Source organism: Tachysurus vachellii, chromosome 8 (assembly GCF_030014155.1).
Source record: "Tachysurus vachellii isolate PV-2020 chromosome 8, HZAU_Pvac_v1, whole genome shotgun sequence".
In the NCBI taxonomy this organism is placed as follows: Eukaryota; Metazoa; Chordata; class Actinopteri; order Siluriformes; family Bagridae; genus Tachysurus; species Tachysurus vachellii.
The window spans coordinates 1002501-1025000 of NC_083467.1; the positions used below are offsets into that span (position 1 = coordinate 1002501).

The window sequence follows — 22500 nt, forward strand, 5'->3', positions numbered from 1 at the left end:
AAAAAAAATAAATGTTTAAAGTTAGTGAGGTTAACGACGTGTAGCAGAGACGAGCAGACGGCTTACTTTTCACTTGCTTTTTAATGCTTTTGGTCACATCCAACCAGTGCTGCAGAGACAGGAATGATCAGACTTCATCAGATCAGATCAGATCAGATAGAGAAATATTCTGCACAATTCATTAGAAACACACAGAGAGAGAGAGAGAGAGAGCGAGAGAGAGAGCAAGAGAGAGAGTGAGAGAGTGAAAGAGCGAGAGAGAGACAGTGAGAGAGGGAGAGAGAGGGAGAGAGAGAGAGAGAGAGAGACAGTGAGCGAGAAAGAGACAGTGAGACAGAGAGAGACAGTGAGACAGAGAGACAGTGAGACAGAGAGAGACAGTGAGACAGAGAGAGACAGTGAGACAGAGAGAGAGCGAGACAGTGATGGAGCAAGAGAGAGACAGCGTGAGAGTGAGAGCGCGAGAGAGTGAGAGCGCGAGAGTGAGAGCGCGAGAGTGAGAGCGCGAGAGAGTGAGAGCGCGAGAGAGTGAGAGCGCGAGAGAGTGAGAGCGCGAGAGAGTGAGAGCGCGAGAGAGTGAGAGCGCGAGAGAGTGAGAGCGCGAGAGAGAGAGCGAGAGAGCGCGAGAGAGAGAGAGAGAGAGAGCGAGAGAGACAGCACGAGAGAGAGCAAGTGCGGATGGAAGAACTGAAGGTTTCTCTCTCTTCTCTCCCCCACATTCCTCTCTCTCCCTCCCACCCCCTCTCTCTCCCTCCCTCTCTCTCCCTCCGGCCCTTTCTCCCCCCCCTCTCCCTTCCTCCCTCCCTCCCTCTCTCCCTTCCTCCCTCCCTCCCTCTCTCCCCCCGGTCTCTCTCTCCTTTACTCCCTCCCTCCCTCTCTCCCTTCATCCCTCCCTCCCTCTCTCCCCCCTCTCCCTTCATCCCTCCCTCCCTCTCTCCCTTCCTCCCTCCCTCTCTCCCCCCGGTCTCTCTCTCCTTTACTCCCTCCCTCCCTCTCTCCCTTCCTACCTCCCCCTCTCTCCCTCCCTCCCCCCTCCCCCTCTCCCCCCCTCTCTCCTACCATAATCTCCACACTATTTTACACCAGAACTCACTGTCTTCACTCCTTCATGTCCACTGTGTCAGACATTACAGCTGGGTCTCTTACCGGCACTTGTGCTGAGTCCATGAAGCGCAGCCCAAAGTAATCCTTCTCGATGATGTCCAGGTGATACATGATCTGGTCAAATAACTCCTCACCTCTGGCTTTTTTCTGTTCAGACACAAAGGAGCTTAAGATGTTTGAAGGCTCAGACCTTCATCATGGGTGAGGAAGAGTGATGAGCATCAGACAGTTTAGAGTAAAATCAGTGTGTGATGAAGCTCTAAAGACCAACACATCATGTACTTCACAGCAAAAAATACACACACACACACTCATACACACACACACACACACTCATACACATACACACTCATACACACACACACATACATAGAAGCGTGTGAGAGTATTTATGTGTATGCATATCAGAATACACACACACACACACACACACACACACACACACACACACACAGTACAGTGTATAGTTGAGTTCGAGCAGCATGGAGGATTAAACTCACAGCCTTCTGTAAACAAAACATTCTCTTGAACTATAAATTTATAATAAAAATGTAACTGTCCATCTCTAGGTTTCTTGAGGTAGTGAGTCGGGGTGTTGTGTGTGAAGCTGTGGGTCTGTGGATCGGTGCTGCGACTACACAAGATGCTGGTCCAGGCCACAGAGAGTTGGCATGGTGGATAAAGCACCTTGGCGTGCCTGCAGGAATTCACACAAAGGCCCCATTGTGCACTCCAGCGAGCCGCGGACTCCCAGCTCACATTGTTCTCCAGAGATCTTTCTAGCGATCTGGCTTCCGAGGTGCAGCCACATTCCTCAGCCTGCTTCCTGCATGCAGGTCATCAGGAGGCTACAGACAGAAGAAATACAGCCTTCACTGCCATGTCCCATGAATGCTGGAGCCTCGAATGTGACCGGACTCCTCTTCTGAAGAAGGACGAGACGTCAAACTAGTGAATCACGGCTGTGCTGCGGAGCCAACCACATACTGGGTGAAGGGTAGCGGTGTGGCATTTAAGGGTACTTTAGATGTATCCCATGGAAACCCTTTGACAAGTGACACCTTTAAGATACACAGGAAAGACTGTAAATGTTTGTTCAGCTGGAGATATTTACAGGCAGGCTTTTATTTCTTTCTCCGCATGTCCCGAGGCTGAAGAAGGGCTCTCTCTTTTCATCACACGGCACAATGGGATCTAGAAAGCTGTGCTGGCAAGTTCATGAGATCTCGGGCTGCGAATCGCTGACGCAATTCAGTCTGATTTACGTGCAACCAGCAGGTCAAGCAGAAATGGACCGTGGAATTCTTTAGCCAAGCTGGAAAACTAAACTTCACACACTCGTATAATCTACGGAAAATACGTGGGTCTGAAAAAACACACAGAACAGACTGAAAAACACTAAATGTTAACACAAACTATATATAAATATATAATTTAGTTTTTCAGATGCTTCTGAAAAAGGCCTACGGTCTCTCTGGAAGAAACGTGTGGTCCAGAGAACAGAAGGAATATTAAGTACAGCCAACGCACTTCTAGGATATTCTACCCTCAGGCTGGTGCTACTACGTGTCTGCCCAGATAAATCTAAACAAATCTGAAGCATATTGTGAGTCTCTGCATCTCAATTCATGAACACAAAGATTCCTAACCACAGCTAGTAAAAAATGTGCTCAGCTGAGTCAACATACCAATTAGCTTCCTAGTCAAATAAAATGTTTCCAAAACACTCTTCTTGTTTGTGTTCAGTCGCTAAACTGTAACGTAGAACTCCGAATGAAACTTCAGCACGTTGCTGAACATTTGGAAGCAGCTCAGAAGTGAAGGTCACATGATGATGTAAGGTGTTGGTGAATATTAGTCCAAGATAAAGTCCTAGTTAAAGTGTTCATCTTCACCTGTAAGGTAGAAGAATCGCACTGCCATGTAAACACACATGAGCCTCTACAGCTATAAACCTTAAGCCCAGTTCAGACTTGGGCCGATTAAACTCTTACGATTCCTATCTACACACAGTAACGTCCACAGTGGAGTAATGCTTCTTCTCCAGAAGTTCTAGGTGCTGCTCGTTAGCTTCTTTGGCATGCAGCCCACCTTAAACAAACACACATTAGACTGGAAGCCTGCTTAATGTACACTGGATATTATTACCAGCTCCTTTTATTAGGAACGCCTGGACATTCAGGAACATCTATCAATCATCCAATCATGTAGCAGCAGAATCAGAAACAGGGAAAGAACTTTAATGTTCACGTAACAGATCAGAATGGGGGAAAGTGATCAGAAGGACTTGAATGTCGAGTTGTAGGTCTTGGGCTGATTTCTGAATCTTCTGTAATATTTACACACACCAGACTTTGTCACACAAGTGACCTCTCAGTAGTTCGGCTGGATCTTCTGGATACCAGATCTGAATCCGATGGATCACTTTTAGAATGTGGTATAAAGAGAGATTCACAGCATAAATGTGACGAACCACAACAACATGGATCAGATTCTCAGAGGAACGTTCTCAACACCTTGTGGAATCCAGACTAATGACACCTGAGGCTGTTCTGAGAGCACACTGAGTCCTCCTCACTATTTATTCCTAGCTGGGAGTTCCAAGTGTATTGTGGTGAAACACACAAATGTCCTAGCCATAGCTCAGTGATCATGACTAGATAACACAACCATCTCCGCTCCATGTCTCGTTTTACTTTTCATCGCTCAACACTGTTGCACTAACCCATTTCTAGGTCCCTGGATTTTTTCAGACTTGGTCATCAGGTTCATGTTTGGCCTGTGGCCTCAAACACAGTCACAGACTTGTCCCCACGCACCTCCTGTAAATGTCTTGCGTAGGAGTGTGTTTCAGTGTTGGTAACATCATCTGAGCATCAGACGTGTAGAAACTTCCCCGTCCAGGCTGGTAAACAATGTCATCATTCTGAGGTTCAGATCTCAGATCTGGATGCCGGTAGGACATTAAGGTGGGAGTGACGTAGAGCTGGATGTCTTACCAACAGGTTCTCTCTGGTTCCACACAGAACCTTCTCCAGGTACTTTGTCATCCCCTTGGCTTAAGCCCTTCTAAAACACTTGGCCAACACTAGAAGGTGTCACCAGCTCCATACTTTAGTACCATTAAAAATGCTGATTTTTTTATTATGATGTCATATTTGGGAGTCATTTTGGATTCATTTGCTAGCCATGTGACTGTCAATGTGATTCCCAAACTATAGATCACTAACTCACTATACACTGTATAAGCAGACAGGCCTGAGTTGTGAAGAACGACAGGAAAGACAAAACTCATTATTCTGTTAAAATGCTGAAGCTGGAACTCCACAAAAAACAGTCGCCTCCCTGCTCCGGTCACAAACATGCTGCATTTATGGACAGATTCAGTACAAGACATCAGGACATTTTTTTAGTTCCAGGAAACTATCTAGATAAATGGAGGACAAGTTATAAATGATTGTCATGGCTTGTAAACATTAAACGGCTGGAGAGAAACAGCCTGAATGGAACAAAACATCAACACAATCAGAAAACCCACACAAACGCAGATTAGACACTGAATCGGTGCCCCATCACAGCTCACTCCTACAATAACAGCTACCTGGTGATTAACTCTGCAAAATGACCAAACAGAAAGGTCCTTACCGGCAAGTCCACGCTGACATCCGTGCCGTCCAGCAGCGACACTCTGCACGTGATGATGGACGTGGCGTCTCCGGCTGCTGGGATGTGCGTTTGTGCGCGCTGGGCTTCCCGCAGCCGAGCTTTTTCAGCATGTTTACGGCCTGAACGCCTGCCCAGAGTCCGTCGCAGGAAGCTCAGCATGACTCTAATGTGCTAATGTGGTCCAACCTGTAAGAGATGATAAGAGAAGAATGTGAGTTTCCTCACGTACATATACGAGCGACCTGCACCGGGCTGGAACACGGGCTTCTGCTACGACAAGGTACTGTTTTTATTCTGTACTATTCTGTATTTAGAAAATAGTGCAGTGTAATTCTACAAAAACCCGCAAACAACTCAACATGACCTGAGATGAACTTAGCTAATACTGACAGCTACTTTGTTAGCGCTGATGTCACAACAACCGATCGGTGATCAGTGTAGATTGATCACTAATCACCACGGTTTCCCAGCGACCGATCGCTGATCCCGACGGTTTCTCCTGCCTGTGCGTTTCTCTTCTGGGCTTCATTACAATCAATAAAAGTGTTAATTCTGTAAATCTAAACATTTCATTCGCCTTAATTTCCTTTGACTACATATTTATTCTGCATCCCTGACAAACTCACAAACATATATAAATATATATATATATATATATATATATATAGCGAACGGTGCTTTTGGTACCTCCTACCTTTAATAAGAAAGAGGTTCATTAATAACTAATCCATTCAATTCTATAGTGAGAAACTTTATTTCATTCTATTTCTAGAGTAAAAAAAAAACATCATGGAAAACAAGCTGATATGCAAATAACCACTAAGATGCAATGCATATGTAAATGAGTTTATTAGAAGATATCTGGTGTTACACATGTGTGTGTACCTGAATAGTGTGTGTGTGTCAGTGTGTGTGTGTGTGTGTAAACTGTCTAAAGACCTCAGGGGTGTATTTTAGGCCCCATACACTTGTTTCACCTGCCTCATTCTGACCAGTTACACAAACAAGCGTGTATTTTTCTACAAGAACACAACAAACCAATCAACTCTACAGTTTCTATATGAATTCTATTATTTCTATAAAAACAAATAACTAATAAATAACATTTAAAAACACTGTATTTTTGCGACGTAGATAAATAAGTGAGAAAAACAAAAACAGGACTAACTCAATACTTGTCGTATTCTCAAGCATCCCAAACAGCTTTAACTGACTATAAGTTTGTTTTCCTTCACATTTCATTATTTAGCTGTTTATTTAGTCTACAATAGAACAGCAAAGCGCTCGAGCTGCTTTAATACAAAGCGCGTTATTCTTTTCCCACCCGTTCTCAGGACAGACCTGCCTCCCGCGCGATGATTGGCTAATTAGTCACCCACAGACCCAGTCGACCAATTGTAGTGCAGAACTACATCCCGTTGTGTAAGGAGGCGGGACTTGTCCTGAGTACGGGTAAGAAGAGCCATGTAGCAGCCTGAGGCGAACTTGTTGATATGGAGACAAAGCGATACTCACGGCAGCGGCCGGTTTGGGTCACGGAGACAAACACAATGGTGTCACAGCACCGCGCTGCACCTACAGTCCGTCATTATAACACACAGCAGCTACACAAACACAGCAGCTACACAAACACAGCGCTTCAGTCACAAACAACTTCAGCCTCAATCCCAAAGTCACACAAATGTAGGAGGTTTTTTTTTTTACTCTCCCATTGCCAGGAAATTACGTCACATACATTTGATTTGCATTTAAAGGGCCCGCGTCGATAATAAGGAATGCTAATTGTTGGTTTCATATTATTATTATTATTATTATTATTATTATTATTATTATTATTGTTATTTTAAAGTAGATTCCTGAAATTCGGCCCACCTCACCTCACCTCACCATAACCCACCTCATCCCATCCCACCTCACCTCACCATAACCCACCTCACCTCACCATAACCCACCTCATCCCATCCCACCTCACCTCACCTCACCTCACCATAACCCACCTCACCTCAGCATAACCCACCTCACCTCACCTCACCCTACCCATACCCACCTCACCTCATCCAAACCCACCTCATCCCACCTCACCTCACCTCACCTCACCATAACCCACCTCACCTCAGCATAACCCACCTCATCCCATCCCACCTCACCTCACCTCACCTCACCATAACCCACCTCACCTCAGCATAACCCACCTCACCTCACCTCACCCTACCCATACCCACCTCACCTCATCCAAACCCACCTCATCCCACCTCACCCTACCCATACCCACCTCACCTCACCTCTCCCAAACCAACCTCATCCCACCTCACCTCACACAAACCCACCTCACCTCACCTTACCCAAACCCACCTCATCCCATCCCACCTCACCTCACCTCACCCAAACCCACCTCATCCCATCCCACCTCACCTCATCCAAACCCACCTCATCCCACCTCACCCTACCCAAACCCACCTCACCTCACCCAAACCAACCTCATCCCATCCCACCTCATCCAAACCCACCTCATCCCACCTCACCCTAACCCATCCCACCTCACCTCACTTCACCCAAACCCACCTCACCCTATCTAATTCCACCCCATAACCACATTTAGTTAATACAAATCACCTTTTTAAATCAAAATCATTTTGTGTCACCACTGGGCAAATAAAATAATAAATAATATAAAAACACTTAGTATAATAGTAAAAAAACACATTTAATATGTAAACCTCTGGGGGCTGAGAGATAAATCTAGAGAGATCATTGAGTAATGAATCATTCTGTCCAGGTGCACATGAGAGATGGATGGATTTTGCTACAGCACCACCCACTGGTCCCTCTGAAAGATCTTCTCACCTGAAGGAAACCAACCAGATTCAGAAACAGGTTCTTTTGGACCAGTGTGAAGCAGCCTGGGGTCATTTATTGCAATTCTATCAGTTATATCAGTAATTGAGCAAGACGGAGCAACAACGAGTGTGACTAACATGACAGAGCACATCAATGAGCAGGAACAAATCTCAATTTTGATGATCAAATGTGGAGAAAAAGCTGAGAAAACTGCATGGCTTTGTTTTGAAGATAAACTCTGATGATGTAAAGATATTCCAATATCTGGTAGAACAAATAAAAATCACATAAAGATCCAATACATAACTAAAGGTTTGTGAACGCCTGACCTCTGTATAGTGTAGCTTTTCATTTTTCTTCACTGGAACTAGGAACTCAAACCCTGTTCCAGCATGACAATGAGCACAAAGCACAGAGCTCCATGAAGACACAGTGTGTGTGAAGGTTGGAGAGGAAGAACTTGTGTGTCCTGCACAGAGCCCTGACTCTGACTCTACCCCACTGAACACCTTTGGGATGAACTGGAGTCTCCTCAACATCCCAACATCAGTGTCTGATCTCACTAAAGCTCCTGTATCTGAATGATCACTGATCCCTACAGACCTGCTCTAAGATCTAGAGGAAAGCCTTCACAGAAGAGTAGAGATTATTATAGCAGCAAATAAAGTGGAAGTAAACGGCATGTTAAAAAAGAACAAGTGTGATGGTCAGATGTCTTGTGACTCCAGACTCCTGGAGGTTTAGAATACAAGTAAAAAACTCCATCTATTTAAGCTCAGCCCTAAAGGAAGAAGTCAAAACCCATTAGTAAAGCAAAATGTAGAGGAACGTCTAACACACCACTGGGAAATCAATCGGTTTCCTCAGCTTGGTTGCTGCAGGAGCTTCTCAGGAGCTTCTGATTCATGTTGTGAATAGCAAGCAGCAGGAGCATTTAGTGAAGTTGCCTTAAATCCACTCACTCGTTCTTATGAACCCACAAACATCCTGAGATCCTTCACGACTTCTGCTCCAGCAGAGGGGGCCAAAGCTGGACCATGAGTGGGAGGTAAACCCTGAGTACTGGAGTTCCCCTGCTGCTCCAGGTTGGAAAGGAGAGTCAGGACTCTGTTGGCTTTCAGTGTGAGACCTGAGCGTTTCCCTCTGCTCAGAACCTTACACAGAATTTTAGTTGCATTAGTTTTTTAACTCTGGATTTTAAAATGAATCTATAAGGAGGATTAAATAAAGATAGTAGAAGAGTAGAAACGGAAAGACGGGAATTAAAAAGGACGAGTGAAGTGAACAGATGACCTTTGGGTTCGATTAAAGCTTCAGACCAACTAAAACCTTTCAGGAACCTGAAGAGGAACCGAGTTATTTCCACAGCACAGAGAAAGGAAACCTGATGGAATTGAAGCAACCCAAAAAAGTAACGTCACACATTCTGCTTTTATTTTAAAGATATTTTAATATACATCATATTCACACTGTAGAATATTTACAAAATAAACAAGTGGCACAAAGTTAAGGACTTTCTTTCGCAGGAAAACTTGAGGGAAAGAAAAAAAAAAGATAAATAGAAAATGTCGACATCTTTAGAAATGCTAAATTGCGTATTTAGTAGCTTCTATGACCGTCTCTGTTAAAAAGTGCCGTCCTTTTCAGCGAGGCGTGAGAAATCTATCTATCTATCTATCTATCTATTTATTTATTTATTTATTTATTTATTTATAGAGTTATTTCTGATAAAAACAACAAAGTACAATAAAAACCTGAATTATTTGCTGGGTTGTTTTCTTACTCTACATTCGGCGACAGCGTAGCGATTGGTCCTGAAACCTGCTTCCAAACATATCAGAATAAACACACACACACACACAAAAAAAGAAACACTTGACTAATCCCAAGCTGAGACAGAGGGAAGTTCACAGCACACTCTGAGATGCAGCATCCTGGAGCAACTGAGATAAATACAGATGTACAGAAGACCGGCGTTTAAATCTCGATCCCATTTGCAGAAGATTTTACTAATCACGAGCGCTCCCATAAAATCAGAAAGCCTGCACTACAGTTTCAGTACGTTTCACCGATCCTGACCACAGCCATGTTTATCATCCCATCAACTTTCAAATTCAATCCCGGCCACTGACGCAGAAATGTTTAACCGATCCCACCCGCTCCTGTCAATCAATCTTGCTCATTAAAGAAGTAATTCAGACTAATCCTGCTTGATCCCAGAGAAGGTCTGATCAATCCCCTTGCTATAAATTATCGTTAAAATATTATCCGATATCAATCACCCAGATAAAGTTTGACCAATTCCGCCAGTTCCTCCAGAAAGTTTTAATGAACGAACGTGTTAATCACCTCGACACGTCTAATACGCTTTCATGTAGATCGTAGCCTTTGTTTATCTGCGGTCTCCGGTATGACCTGACCGATGGGACATGGGCTTGTTGAGCAGGTAAGGCAGAAAATAGGGACGTTTCAGTGTACAATACATATTGTAGCTGAAAGAGGACGTCTCAGGAAGGAAACAGGAGACATGGTGGACCATAAGGGTCACTCGCCAATTTGGAACCAGACCCGAGATAATTCAGTTGAATGCCAAAGTCTAAGTTAGACCTGAACACACCAAGACAGTCTCATACAGTCACAGTCTGACATCCACACACACACACACACACACACACACACACACACACACACACACACACACACACACACACACACACACACACACACACACACAGAAGAGTGTTCCTCATTAGCAGCTGTGATCATTTATTTCATGCACAGCTAGATACAGACCTCGAATATGAGGACACAATGTTTAGAGGTCTCAGTACACACACACACACACACACACACACACACACACACACACACACACACACACACACACACACACACACACACAGAAGAGTGTTCCTCATTAGCAGCTGTGATCATTTATTTCATGCACAGCTAGATACAGACCTCGAATATGAGGACACAATGTTTAGAGGTCTCAGTAAAAGCCGACAGGAAAAAATAAGGAGAAAGTCTTTTTGTCCTGAGGCCGTTCTTATGGCTCTGAGATCAGGAGTCACGGCTAGTTAAGTGTACAAGGCTGTGCTGTTAGGCAACGTGTAGAGGCACAAATGGAAACGAGCATGACCATGTCCCCACACACACACACACACACTCACACACACACACACACAGGCACATACTCACACACAGGCACATACTCACACTCTCACACACAGGCACACACACACAGGCAGTCACACACACTCACACACAGGCACACACACACACACACCCTCACTCACACACAGGCACACACACAGGCAAACACACAGGCAAACACACACACTCTCACACTCAAGCACACACACTCACGCACAGGCACACACACTCACACACAGGCACATACACACACGCACACACACACACTCACACGCACACTCCAGAACAACAGTAGTCTTTACTCTCTTGTTAAGACAGCTTTGTGTGTTAAGCTTTAAAACTTCTGAGTGATGTACGTTAAACGAGACTTTGCCCCCCCCCCATCAGATTTGAGCCGAGCGACACAGGATTACAGGAGAGGAGAAAAATAACAAGCTGAAGGTTTGTAACACGAAACAAAAGTGCTCTAGGTTTCCTGCCTGTTTGGATTACAATAAAATCGACGATGCTAATAAATAAAAAGCACTCGTTACCTACGCTGGAAGAAGGATAACAAGATGCTTGCTGTCCTCATCAGTAATAGGAGTAATGACGTAATTCCGGACAGGGTGTGTGAGTGGAACTAAAACACGATAAATATCTTTTATTAAAACTTAAAAACGTAAATTGTGGATAATTTGTTGTCTATCAGCAAATCAATCACACTCATGGGCCTGCCCTTGTGTACTAAGATATATGGCACCACAGCAATCTCTGAAAAAGGTTTCATATGAACCCGGAACACTCCAATTCTCCAAAAGTATTAGTCCCCCCCCCACCCAATCCCCCATTTTTCATGAAGCTTGGCGAATTGTTCAGTTGCCAGTGTAAAGTGCAAAAGTGCTTGGTTTTAAATGTCCTATGTAAGCATGTAAGCTCTGAGCTCAGGTAAGCTTCTCTTCCAACACGTCCCCTCTGTGTCTTCACAGCCCTGTGATGAAGAAGTGTGCTTTACTCAAATGATCTCACACTCTGAATGTGACCTAAAGAATGATGATTTATCCCTCACGCTCTACAAGGCATTAATGCTAACTGCTCGGAGTCGAATCTCACACTCGTTAAAAATAACCACACAAAAAAAAAACAACCTGAGATCATTGTGTGATAAAAGAACGTTTTGTACAGCACACTTCTTCAAGACCCTGCAGCGGTGCTGGTTCCGGGGATGGACGGGTGAAGCTCGGTGACGTGACGGTGGAAGCTGGTTGTCTCTGTTAGTCAGACTTGTAGAGCGTGGACTTGGCCAGGTTCTCCTCGTACACCTTCAGGATGGCCTCACACACAAACTTGAACTGGCTCTGAGGAGAAAGTGCAGACGTACAGAAAGGCGTACACATGAGTGACCTGGAGACCTCAGTGTGAGCAGATTAAGACTGTTCTGATTCATTCATTCATCTTCTACCTTATCCGAACTACCTCGGGTCACGGGGAGCCTGTGCCTATCTCAGGCGTCATCGGGCATCAAGGCAGGATACACCCTGGACGGAGTGCCAACCCATCACAGGGCACACACACACACTCTCACACTACGGACAATTTTCCAGAGATGCCAATCAACCTACCATGCATGTGTTTGGACCGGGGGAGGAAACCGGAGTATCCGGAGGAAACCCTCGAGGCACGGGGAGAACATGCAAACTCCACACACACAAGGTGGAGGTGGGAATCGAACCCCCAACCCTGGAGGTGTGAGGCGAACGTGCTAACCACTAAGCCACCGTGCCCGCTCGTTCTCATTCAGTAGCCATGCATTAAGAAGGCATATGAATCAAAAAATTAACTAATACAGTGTTCGTCTGTGTGTGTGTGTGTGTGTGTGTGTGTGTGTGCTGGTGCACTTTGAAATATCTGAAATATCAGCTCTTTTCCTGTTCCCTTGTCTAATTAGTGGCCTCCCTGCTCCCAGCCAGCAGCCTTCATTAAGGCATTGCACAGGATAACTAAATTAGCCCCGCTGTTTCTGCTGCCCCTTTTCTCTTAGTACAACCCAAACGTATAATAAGCAACAGCTACACTGAATTCTTTTTTTTGTGTAAAATTTATTTAGTATTAAAAAAAACAACAACGTATATTTCATATATATTATATTATTATTGCGCCAACTAACAGAACACTATAAGCAATAAACAATAGGTGTGTGTGTGTGTGTGTGTGTGTGTGTGTGTGTGTGTGTGTGTGTGTGTGTGTGTGTGTGTGTGTGAGAAAAGACGACTCACAGGGGTCTGGATCATCATGGCTCGCTGGTCCCTCATGGTTCTCACGATGTCCAACGGATACACGGGCTGGCTGCACTCCATTAGACACATCGCTGTCTCCATGGTGATGAGCACTCCCGTCCGGCCAATCCCGGCGCTGGCCAGAGAGACAGGAGGGAGGGGAGGAAAGTGTGTGTGTGTGTGTGTGTGTGTGAGAGAGAGAGAGAGAGAGAGAGACAGGGAAGAGAGACACACAAGAGAGATTAGAGATAAAAACAGTGAAATGGTGGAAATCCACCATTTTATCATCCACCATCACCACAGAGTCAGAGCTGCTGGACACACACAACCTTCCACGATCTGAATGCTCGCTCCCTTTTACCTGCAGTGGACGACAACCGGCTCGTCTTTTCTCGCTCTTTTACTTCGCACCAGAGCAACAAAGTCCAGGAAGTCGGTAGAGTCGTCTGGCACGCCGTGGTCTGGCCAGGCCAAGTACTGGATCTGAGTCAAATCCCTGCTTTCTTCCGTCTGAAGCAACGATAATCAATAACTCGCGTGTTTAAGAGATAAACTATAGATAGAGTAAAATTTTACCAGTAAAATCAAACCCCATGAACTTAAGAGTTCGTTTGCGATCCCAAATGTGTTCGATTATTCAGTATGCATTTCTTTTTTACCTCCGTGTGAATAAGGGTCATGTCTCGAACCAAGAACGCAGAGTTTCCCTCCTCAGTATGACAGGAAAGCTGAAAGCCACCGAAGGCAGCAGTACCTGAGGGATGGGGCCAGTACTGATGACACTTCACCTGTAGGAACAGAGCAGGGATTAATCCAGGAGTCTTCAGTAGACCGGCTGTGGCTGTATATACAGTACGGCTGGAAACATGAAACCGTTTGCTTCCTTCTTTATTTCAGCTGGGGAAAAATATTTAGAACTGAATTCTCACTTGTCAATGATCGCGTATAATAATATTAGACTCACACTAACTGGCATTTATATTCACTTAACAGGACGCTGGTGTGTCTTATCTACAGGAAGGAGGTGAAAAGCAGCAGGAAGATTTACTGAAAATAACTTCGACCTTTATAAAGTGGCTGCTTGTTAGTGGCCAAGCACTAAAAGTGGATAGACGCTATAATGGCTTCACATTTTCTTCTGTTTGTTACTATTATAACTTTGTTATGGGATTAAACAGCAGCCCACAGTACAATAGGTGTGTGTGTGTGTGTGTGTGTGTGAACTTCTTTTTAATGACCATTGATCATACTTCCTTCCCAAAAATTTGGTCCAATCACCATTCATTAGATATAAAAAAAAAAACAGTACCTCTAAGTTATAATTTACATGTGAGTAATAAACCATGTTCTAAACCAGTCTAAAGAGTTTGGTTAAAATTCACCACTAGGGGCGCTATTGCTCACAAACTAGTAAAACAACAGCAATCCTTCTTGAGGATGATGCAGGAAGCTTTCATGAAATTTTGACTATCCAATGATTAGACCATGAAAATTAATATATATATATATATATATATATATATATATATATATATATATATATATATATATATATGTGTGTGTGTGTGTGTGTGTGTGTGTGTGTTTATTTCGGTGTCAGCAGTGTCAAATGTCTGATATCTCCATAGAAAAAAGTGCTGGAGATCTCAAATAGCTTCTGGCAGAAAGATCTTGGCTCCTTAATTGTTCCTTGTATTAGTTTTTGTTGATGTATAGATATAAATAAATAAATAAATAAATAAATAAATAAATAAATAAATAAATAGTGGAAATGAATGAACAACGACATGAGCCAAAGGTGTAAAATAGCTGTCACAGACCTAGAAGTTAATATTTTATATGGGGAAAGAGAAAGAGGTTCTGGTGACTGTGTCCTGATTGTTGGACAGAAACACTTCACATTCCAAAAACCAGCAGAAATAAAAGTGTGAACCTTGCGAGAACGAGAAGGACACACTCACCCGGCCTCGCTCCACCTGAGTGGTGAGCATGACCACCATGGAGGAGCCCTGCTCCCATGTCATCTGCCAGAAGTCGGTGCATGTATTGGGTAAAGGCCCCTGGCAGGCGATATATCGGTTGATGATACTGGACGCGGGAATTTCCATCTGAAAAATTTGAGATACTCGATGAACTCCAGAAGGTTTAGGATAACTGACCGATCGAAAACAATTCGTTAAGAACTCACATTGATGTAGTTTGCGTTGATGTAGTCGTCTGTGCCTTTCAATATGACACGTGTGGCATCGTCTGTGGAGAACAGTACAAACGTGTGGTGAATATTAGTTCGATTCAATTCAAGTTTAAAGCAGCTTTACAGAACATGAACATAGAACAAAAGGTTATTATAAAGAATAATATAAAGATTAATATAATACAAAATTCAAGATTAATATTAGATAGATTTAGTTCACAATGTGTATGTATTTATCCCCAATGAACAAGTCTGAGGTGACTCAGGTGACTGTGGGGAGGAAAAACTCCCTTAGATGGTAAAGGAAGGAACCTTGAGAGGAACCAGACTCAAAGGGGAACCTCATCCTCATCTGGGTGACACTGGGGGTGTGATTATAAATATACAGTCTGATAAATGTCGTAATGATGTAAAAGATCACATGGAGTTCACATCTCCTCTTTAGTATCGCAGAGACCGACTGGAGCTGGTAGATCTCTAGATGCCTCAGGGTTCTCACAGAGTCGCTCTCGTCTCAGTGGAGGTCCAAAATCTTCATCAATCGGAAGACGATCGGAGCTGGTATTAGTGTGTTATTAGCTGTGACAGAAACTGTACGGATACAAGGATACTCACAAGGTGAAATGTCTCTGTAGCGGTTTTTAGAGATGTTCTGCGGTAACTTGGCACATGACATGGTCATTCCAGGCCTTTTACGGTAGAGTTGCTGCAAATAAATAAATAAATAAAAAAAACACGTCCATCAGTGAAAATCCTTTAATCCCTCCATAACCAAGCCTTACTTATATAACCCTGAGCCTTCTGTACCAGAGTGGAGTCCTTTAACATGTGGAGCTTTATATTTAACAAACCTAGTTAGATCGATCTCAGGACAGAACGACAGACAACATGTAACACAAATACACCCCGAGGTCCTTTACTACTCTTTTAATCGACAGCAAACACACGTCTGTTCTGTTCGGGCTGAAAATCTTCTTTACGAAGTCGTCCAAAGAGATGAAATGCTTCGCGAGGACAGAAAAAAAAATGTTTAGGGAACAGAAATAACTGCCACGGTTTTGCCTCTGAAGTGTTGATCTGCTGATCAGACCGTCTGAATATCTGTCTTACTCTTTTAATCACTTTCTAACGATCATCAGTGTTAAAGTTATTCACGACACCTGACATCCGACACCTCGCTGTAGGCCTGTTTATATATAGGTAGGTCTTTGTTGTCTTTCATGACTAAAAGACTTTCTTATAGTTACCTATATTTTAGATGTTATAACAGATATCCCTGATAAACCCAGGAGCAACAGTCAAAATACCGCTAAAGTGAGATGGGAGAAAGGGGGCGGGGCTTCCGCAGGATATACAGGAGGCTGTTACTGTTTCCAGTTCATTGTTGTTGTTTTTTATTGCCTACTATTAAGTGATCGTTTGTCGCAACGTGACAGGAAAAGACGGAGCTACTGTGGAAAAAGAGCGAAGGTTGCCAGGTCTGTATTCTTTAATCGGCTGGAACAAGGTCTATATGTCAACACACACAATCAAACAGGAAGTGATATTGGAGTCTGTTTGATTAAAGACAGGAAGTAATAGGAAGTACTCGGAGATACGGTCACATCCTGGGAAACGCCTTGTTGCTGTTTCATTATGTTTACATGACCTCGTGTGAAGCTTAAAGCAGCACTGAAGGTCTCGTAGCTCTACAATATTTACATGCTATGGACCATCACTGAAACACGCCAGAGCTTCGGTGCTGCTTTAAGCTTATATTTTAAGGGCTACGTAACTCCGAGGAAGAAGATCCGGTTCTACAGAACTAACAATGACAACCTTTAAAACTTTTCTGTCCAAACAACTTGAGAATAAATCAAACTAAATCGACGAAAGTCGGCGGAAAAAAAAACTTTCCTCTCCGACTCGACGAGCCGCCTCGAGGTAAATAATTGACGAATTTATTTCGCAACAAACTGCATCTGCTACACAAGTTACGCTGGTTTGTGTTTAAAAAAAAAAAAAAAAAAAGGTCTCCTGAACCAGAGCCATGTTTCTAAGTTCATGGTTTCTGATCCAGGATTTTTCAACTATTTAATTCGACTGTCAGTAAACGACCTCTGATCTGATTGATCATTAAACCTCAGAGCTTCAGACATGTTCATGTGGAGCTGTTTTTGTCTTTCAGAAAAACAAAAACCGAACCAGAGACCACACTAAGGCTTAAATAACACACGCTCTAGTTAAAGAACAACACGACCGGATACATCGGTGCTGTTAATCAATCCGTTTTGATGAAGCTTTCCTCCAGTGTCGGTGCCAGACTCACATCGAACTGAGCGAGCAGAGCTCCACTGCTCAGACCTTCTTTCAGCTGCTGCATGGAGTCTCTCCAGGCATCCTGATCCAGCTCTGAAGCGTCCGAGGGCGATTTGGCCGGGATGTACTGGAAATCGGGCTCCGTCTCCAGCTTCTCCTCCACCACATCGTAGATTGCTAAGGAGAAAACACTCAGTTTAGACAAACAGAGGAACTGAGATATAAAGGTTTTATAGAGGTGATTCAAAAGACAAAAGAAAGTTCACGCTTTAAAATCAATCAATCAATCAATCAATCAATAAATAATTCAACAAAGGAATCAAGAAGGAACTGCTCTAGGACCAGTATGGTGCAATTGAGATAGATTAATGATAATATGCCAATTTCCAGGATTTATTTTACTTCTACACATGAATCAAATATACTGTAGTGAAATAAGGTACTTTGTGGAACTAAAGAGTTCTTGTACAAGTTCCTGGTTTGTGTTAACGAACCATAACACATGAGACGCTCCACAGAACTAACGCAACGCTTCAGATCACTTCACTGGTTGTGTTAGACTCTAATCTCTCACACAAGTCACACTCATTCTCTTCTGTTCCTCATCCACTCTGGTACCTTCAAGAACTAAATAAAGCTCCTGTATAATCATCCAGGAGCTACTCATGACCCTGGTTTACCTGGTGGAAATGTGGCTGACACACTGATTGAACACTTAATTAGAAACGCTATAATAATAATTCCAGGTAAGTTCGTCCTTTGTTCGGTTGTTCATGACGTGGATTCCAAATGATGCTGGAAACTCTGGTCAGTGTTGAGATAAGTGTATCGTTCATCTTTCAGACGGCTCTTTCTTTCATTCTGACCTTCTACCACTTCCGGATCCGATGACCGAAAGGATCACGGAGAAACACTGAACTCCTAAACTGATCTAAAGTTATGAGAAAATGTGAGGAGGTCAGCGGTTCATCTGGCACCAGGAATTATGCCACCATGTTTAATTTATACGCTGCACTGCTGCCATGTGATCAGCTGATTAGATATACGTAGGTGTCCGGGGGTTACTAATGAAGTGCTCTGAGAGTGTATACACCACAGATACGCAAACAAAGTACACACACACACACACACACACACACACACACTGCAGGGTTGAAATCCGAGCCAGCACACACCGTTGGGCCTGACCAGCAGGACGAGCTCCCCTGAGTGGCTTTCACAGCTGGACTTGATGGACATGACCACCTGGTCGTGAGTGTGCTCAGAAACATCACGGCCGTTTATCATAACGACCTGATCGCCCTCGTTCAGCCGCGGCACACACAGATCAGCCTGCGAGGAGGAAGGGAACAGAAGAGTAATTCAGTTCTCGAACCATGTGTACTACGGCGTTAAAACCCGTCGGTGCTTTGTCACTGACCCAATAATAACAGCTTGATTTAATAAAAGTCAGAAGAAATCAAAGTGTTCCTAATAAATATATATGATTAATCCTTACTGACGTTCCTGGAGCCACTCGAGACACAATGATGGGCATCTTCTGATCATAGCCCCCCTACAAGCATTCGGGCAGACGTTAGTTAAGTGTGTGTGAGATACAGTAACCGTGAATCAATCACTGTTGTCTTTCTGGATAAATTAAACCTAACGTGTGAAAGATTCTTACCGTAACGTTAAATCCAAACCTGCCGTTTTCATCTGGATTCATCTTGATCAGAACGAGATTATCGTGAGGAACGACGCCGTTGAGCTGAAGGAAAGAAAGGCAACTTCACACAATGACATGATGAAATCCTTTAAAAACACAATCTACTGGTGTAAATTAAAACACTTCCATATTTTCACTGTCAAGCAACTATAACAGGGTGTGTGTGTGTGTGTGTGTGTGTGTGTGTGTGTGATTGGGGTCCAGTTTGGCAGTGAACCATGGCTTGTTGTTACTGTATTTGCAGATGTAAGATGTAAACTGATGTAAGATGTCACGGTGTCAGTCAGTTCATATAATCTGTCAGTTTCAGCCTCAAAGATACTCAGTGCAGTCAATAAGTGATAGTGACAGTGAAAGTGACGTACGGCTAAGTACGGTGACCCAGACTCAGAATTCGTTCTCTGCATTTAACCCATCCAAAGTGCACACACACACAGCAGTGAACACACACACCTTGAACACACACCCGGAGCAATGGGCAGCCATTTATGCTGCGGCGCCCAGGGAGCAGTTGATGGGGTTCGGTGCCTTGCTCAAGGGCACCTCAGTCGTGGTATTGCCGGCCCGAGACTCGAACCCACAACCTTAGGGTTAGGAGTCAGACTCTCTAACCATTAGGCCATTAGGTCTTGTAGTTCCTGCTTTGCCTCACTGCTCCATCTCTTCACTGTTTATACTACAGGTTTAGTAGATGTTAGTTTCTGCCTCTATGTTGGAATAAGATGGACCAAGCAGTGATCAGAGTTCCCTAAGACTGCCCTGGGTACAGAGCCATATGCATCCTTCAGAAGTGTGTACCAATGATCCAGTGTATTTTTCTCTCTTGTAGGACAATTTATATGCTGTCTGTATTTTGGAAGTTCGAGTATTACTGTAGTTTTGCTCTGTTAAAGTCTCCAAGGATAATAAAAAGAGAATCCGGATTATTTTGCTCCAAGCCTGATATTTGGTTTGTCAGGTTTTGCAGAGCATCACTTGCTAATTTTATTCATTTTGACCCTTGCTGAGAAAACAAAGTGTAAGTTTTCTGTTTCTCGACGTAGTGAGACCGCAGGTGTGGACGTCCATCCTAACACTACTAGAATATTAATTTAATGACTTCTTCCCTGCCAATTTTCTCCACCATTTGGTGTCTTCTAGTAACTTCTAGTCTCTCTCTTATCACAAGCTATCAGATAATAAATGAGGGTGAAGCATCTCGCAGCACCTACAAAACATGTGCATCCTTTGAGCCGGGTGAAGCCATGAACAGCATCACGGTGCAGAGTAACACACCCTGTCCTTCCTCTTCTGAATACATGAGCTCTCACACACTCGTAATGAGACAGAGGGACACTCGCTGTGTCTCTCTGAACGGTGGGTGAGTGACGGCACATGGTCTTGAATCTCCAGCCACTCCAGGATACGAGCTAATCATCTCTCAACAGTAGAACAGACATTTTACTAAATTTAATAAACCAAGAAAGTCTAAAATGCTGAGAAACACCATCAACTGAGCAAAAGTCTTTAAGTCCTCACACTATTTTGTGTCCAGCGATTCCAATACAGCAATCATCTAATTAACACACTCCTGGGTTACTGTGTGAGGTTGTGTATTTGTATTTTGTGCTACGTGTTTGTTACATACCGCCGTCTTGTCTGTTGCCATCGGGACGTCGTACATCTCGTTGATGTGGTTGTCCAGCTCCTGCTGAGAGCGTGAGAGGATGAGCTGACTCAGGTTCTTCCTGGACTGTTTGGGTGGCAGGGCCGGAGGTGGCCCTTCGACACGTTCGGGAGAGCTGAGGAAAAAATACCAGACCATAATAACAGGTCAGTACAAAGCTTTGCAATTACTGTATGTGATTCGTTAGAAGATACACAGCAATGTTCTTCTTCATCGAACCTCCTGAGCGCCGATGGCTCCGTTATACACGAGTACATTACATAACAAATTGTTCCAGCTCTGTCAGCATGTAGTGTGTTTATGTTGAGGAAGTGCTACATAAAGCCCAATAGCACAGGATGGGGTGACAGGAGCACAAGCAATCTTGGCATATGCCACGCTGCATGCCAGCTGGCATCCAGGCTAAAGCCTACTGCCATTGTGCTCTTGGGAAAGCCTCTTAACCCCAATTCCTCTGAGATCTGTTTACTTTTATAATGTAAAGTCAGTTCAGAGAAGAACAAAGAATATAACACACAGATTGTGTTCAGAAACCGTTTGCTCTGCTGCTGTCTCTGTGAGCAACCTTCATGTCACAGACACACACACACACATACACACACACAAACATCTCACACACACACATACACACACAAACATCTCACACATACACAAACATTTCACACACACACTTACATGCACACACGCATCTCACACACACAAACATCTCACACATACACAAACATTTCACACACACACTTACATGCACACACGCATCTCACACACACAAACATCTCACACACACACACAAATCTCACACATACACACACATCTCACACACACACACACATCACATCACACACACACACACACACTTACATGCACACGCACACACACACACACACACACACACACACACACACACACACACACACACACACACACACAGTCTTGAGGCAGAAACAATCAGCAGTCAGGCTTTAAATAGATATGTAATTGTGGTCCACAAAATATTTAATGAGTCTCCTTTCACTCATTTATTAACACATTACACCATGTGGAAAAGCCCACAAAGAATTTTGCAAGATTTTTATAATTAAAAAAATTAAGTTATATAATTAAGTGTACAGTTTTTTTTAACATTAATTAATCACTGTAAAATGAAATGAAAGTCTAATAGTGAAATGTGATAACAGGCAATGAACCTCTGTGTATCTGAACCTCGGTGTATCTGTGTATCTGTGTATCTGAACCTCTGTGTATCTGAACCTCTGTGTATCTGAACCTCTGTGTATCTGAACCTCTGTGTATCTGAACCTCGGTGTATCTGAACCTCGGTGTATCTGAACCTCGGTGTATCTGAACCTCTGTGTATCTGAACCTCGGTGTATCTGAACCTCTGTGTATCTGAACCTCGGTGTATCTGAACCTCTGTGTATCTGTGTATCTGAACCTCGGTGTATCTGAACCTCTGTGTATCTGAACCTCTGTGTATCTGTGTATCTGAACCTCGGTGTATCTGAACCTCTGTGTATCTGAACCTCTGTGTATCTGAACCTCTGTGTATCTGAACCTCGGTGTATCTGAACCTCTGTGTATCTGAACCTCTGTGTATCTGAACCTCGGTGTATCTGAA

At 43.6% G+C, this 22500-nt stretch overlaps 2 protein-coding genes across 5 annotated transcripts in view; both read right to left on the minus strand.

Moving 5' to 3' along the window:
• epb41l5 (erythrocyte membrane protein band 4.1 like 5) overlaps positions 1–6451 on the minus strand; it is a 38509-nt gene extending 32058 nt beyond the window's left edge. For all 4 annotated transcript variants that reach the window (XM_060875668.1, XM_060875666.1, XM_060875667.1 and 1 more), the window contains exons 1-4: positions 6286–6451; positions 4750–4956; positions 1147–1251; positions 67–109 (exon numbers count right to left, since the gene is read on the minus strand). In XM_060875668.1, coding sequence (XP_060731651.1) covers positions 67–109; positions 1147–1251; positions 4750–4929 — 328 coding nt within the window. In that variant the 5' untranslated portion in view covers positions 4930–4956; positions 6286–6451. The remainder of the gene's footprint in view (positions 1–66; positions 110–1146; positions 1252–4749; positions 4957–6285) is intronic.
• Positions 6452–9038: 2587 nt separating this feature from the next.
• ptpn4a (protein tyrosine phosphatase non-receptor type 4a) overlaps positions 9039–22500 on the minus strand; it is a 54452-nt gene continuing 40990 nt past the window's right edge. The window contains exons 17-28 of the mRNA XM_060875670.1: positions 20847–21000; positions 19178–19261; positions 19010–19066; positions 18687–18843; positions 17522–17688; positions 15829–15919; positions 15208–15269; positions 14981–15127; positions 13679–13807; positions 13381–13529; positions 13020–13155; positions 9039–12101 (exon numbers count right to left, since the gene is read on the minus strand). Coding sequence (XP_060731653.1) covers positions 12018–12101; positions 13020–13155; positions 13381–13529; positions 13679–13807; positions 14981–15127; positions 15208–15269; positions 15829–15919; positions 17522–17688; positions 18687–18843; positions 19010–19066; positions 19178–19261; positions 20847–21000 — 1417 coding nt within the window. The 3' untranslated portion in view covers positions 9039–12017. The remainder of the gene's footprint in view (positions 12102–13019; positions 13156–13380; positions 13530–13678; positions 13808–14980; positions 15128–15207; positions 15270–15828; positions 15920–17521; positions 17689–18686; positions 18844–19009; positions 19067–19177; positions 19262–20846; positions 21001–22500) is intronic.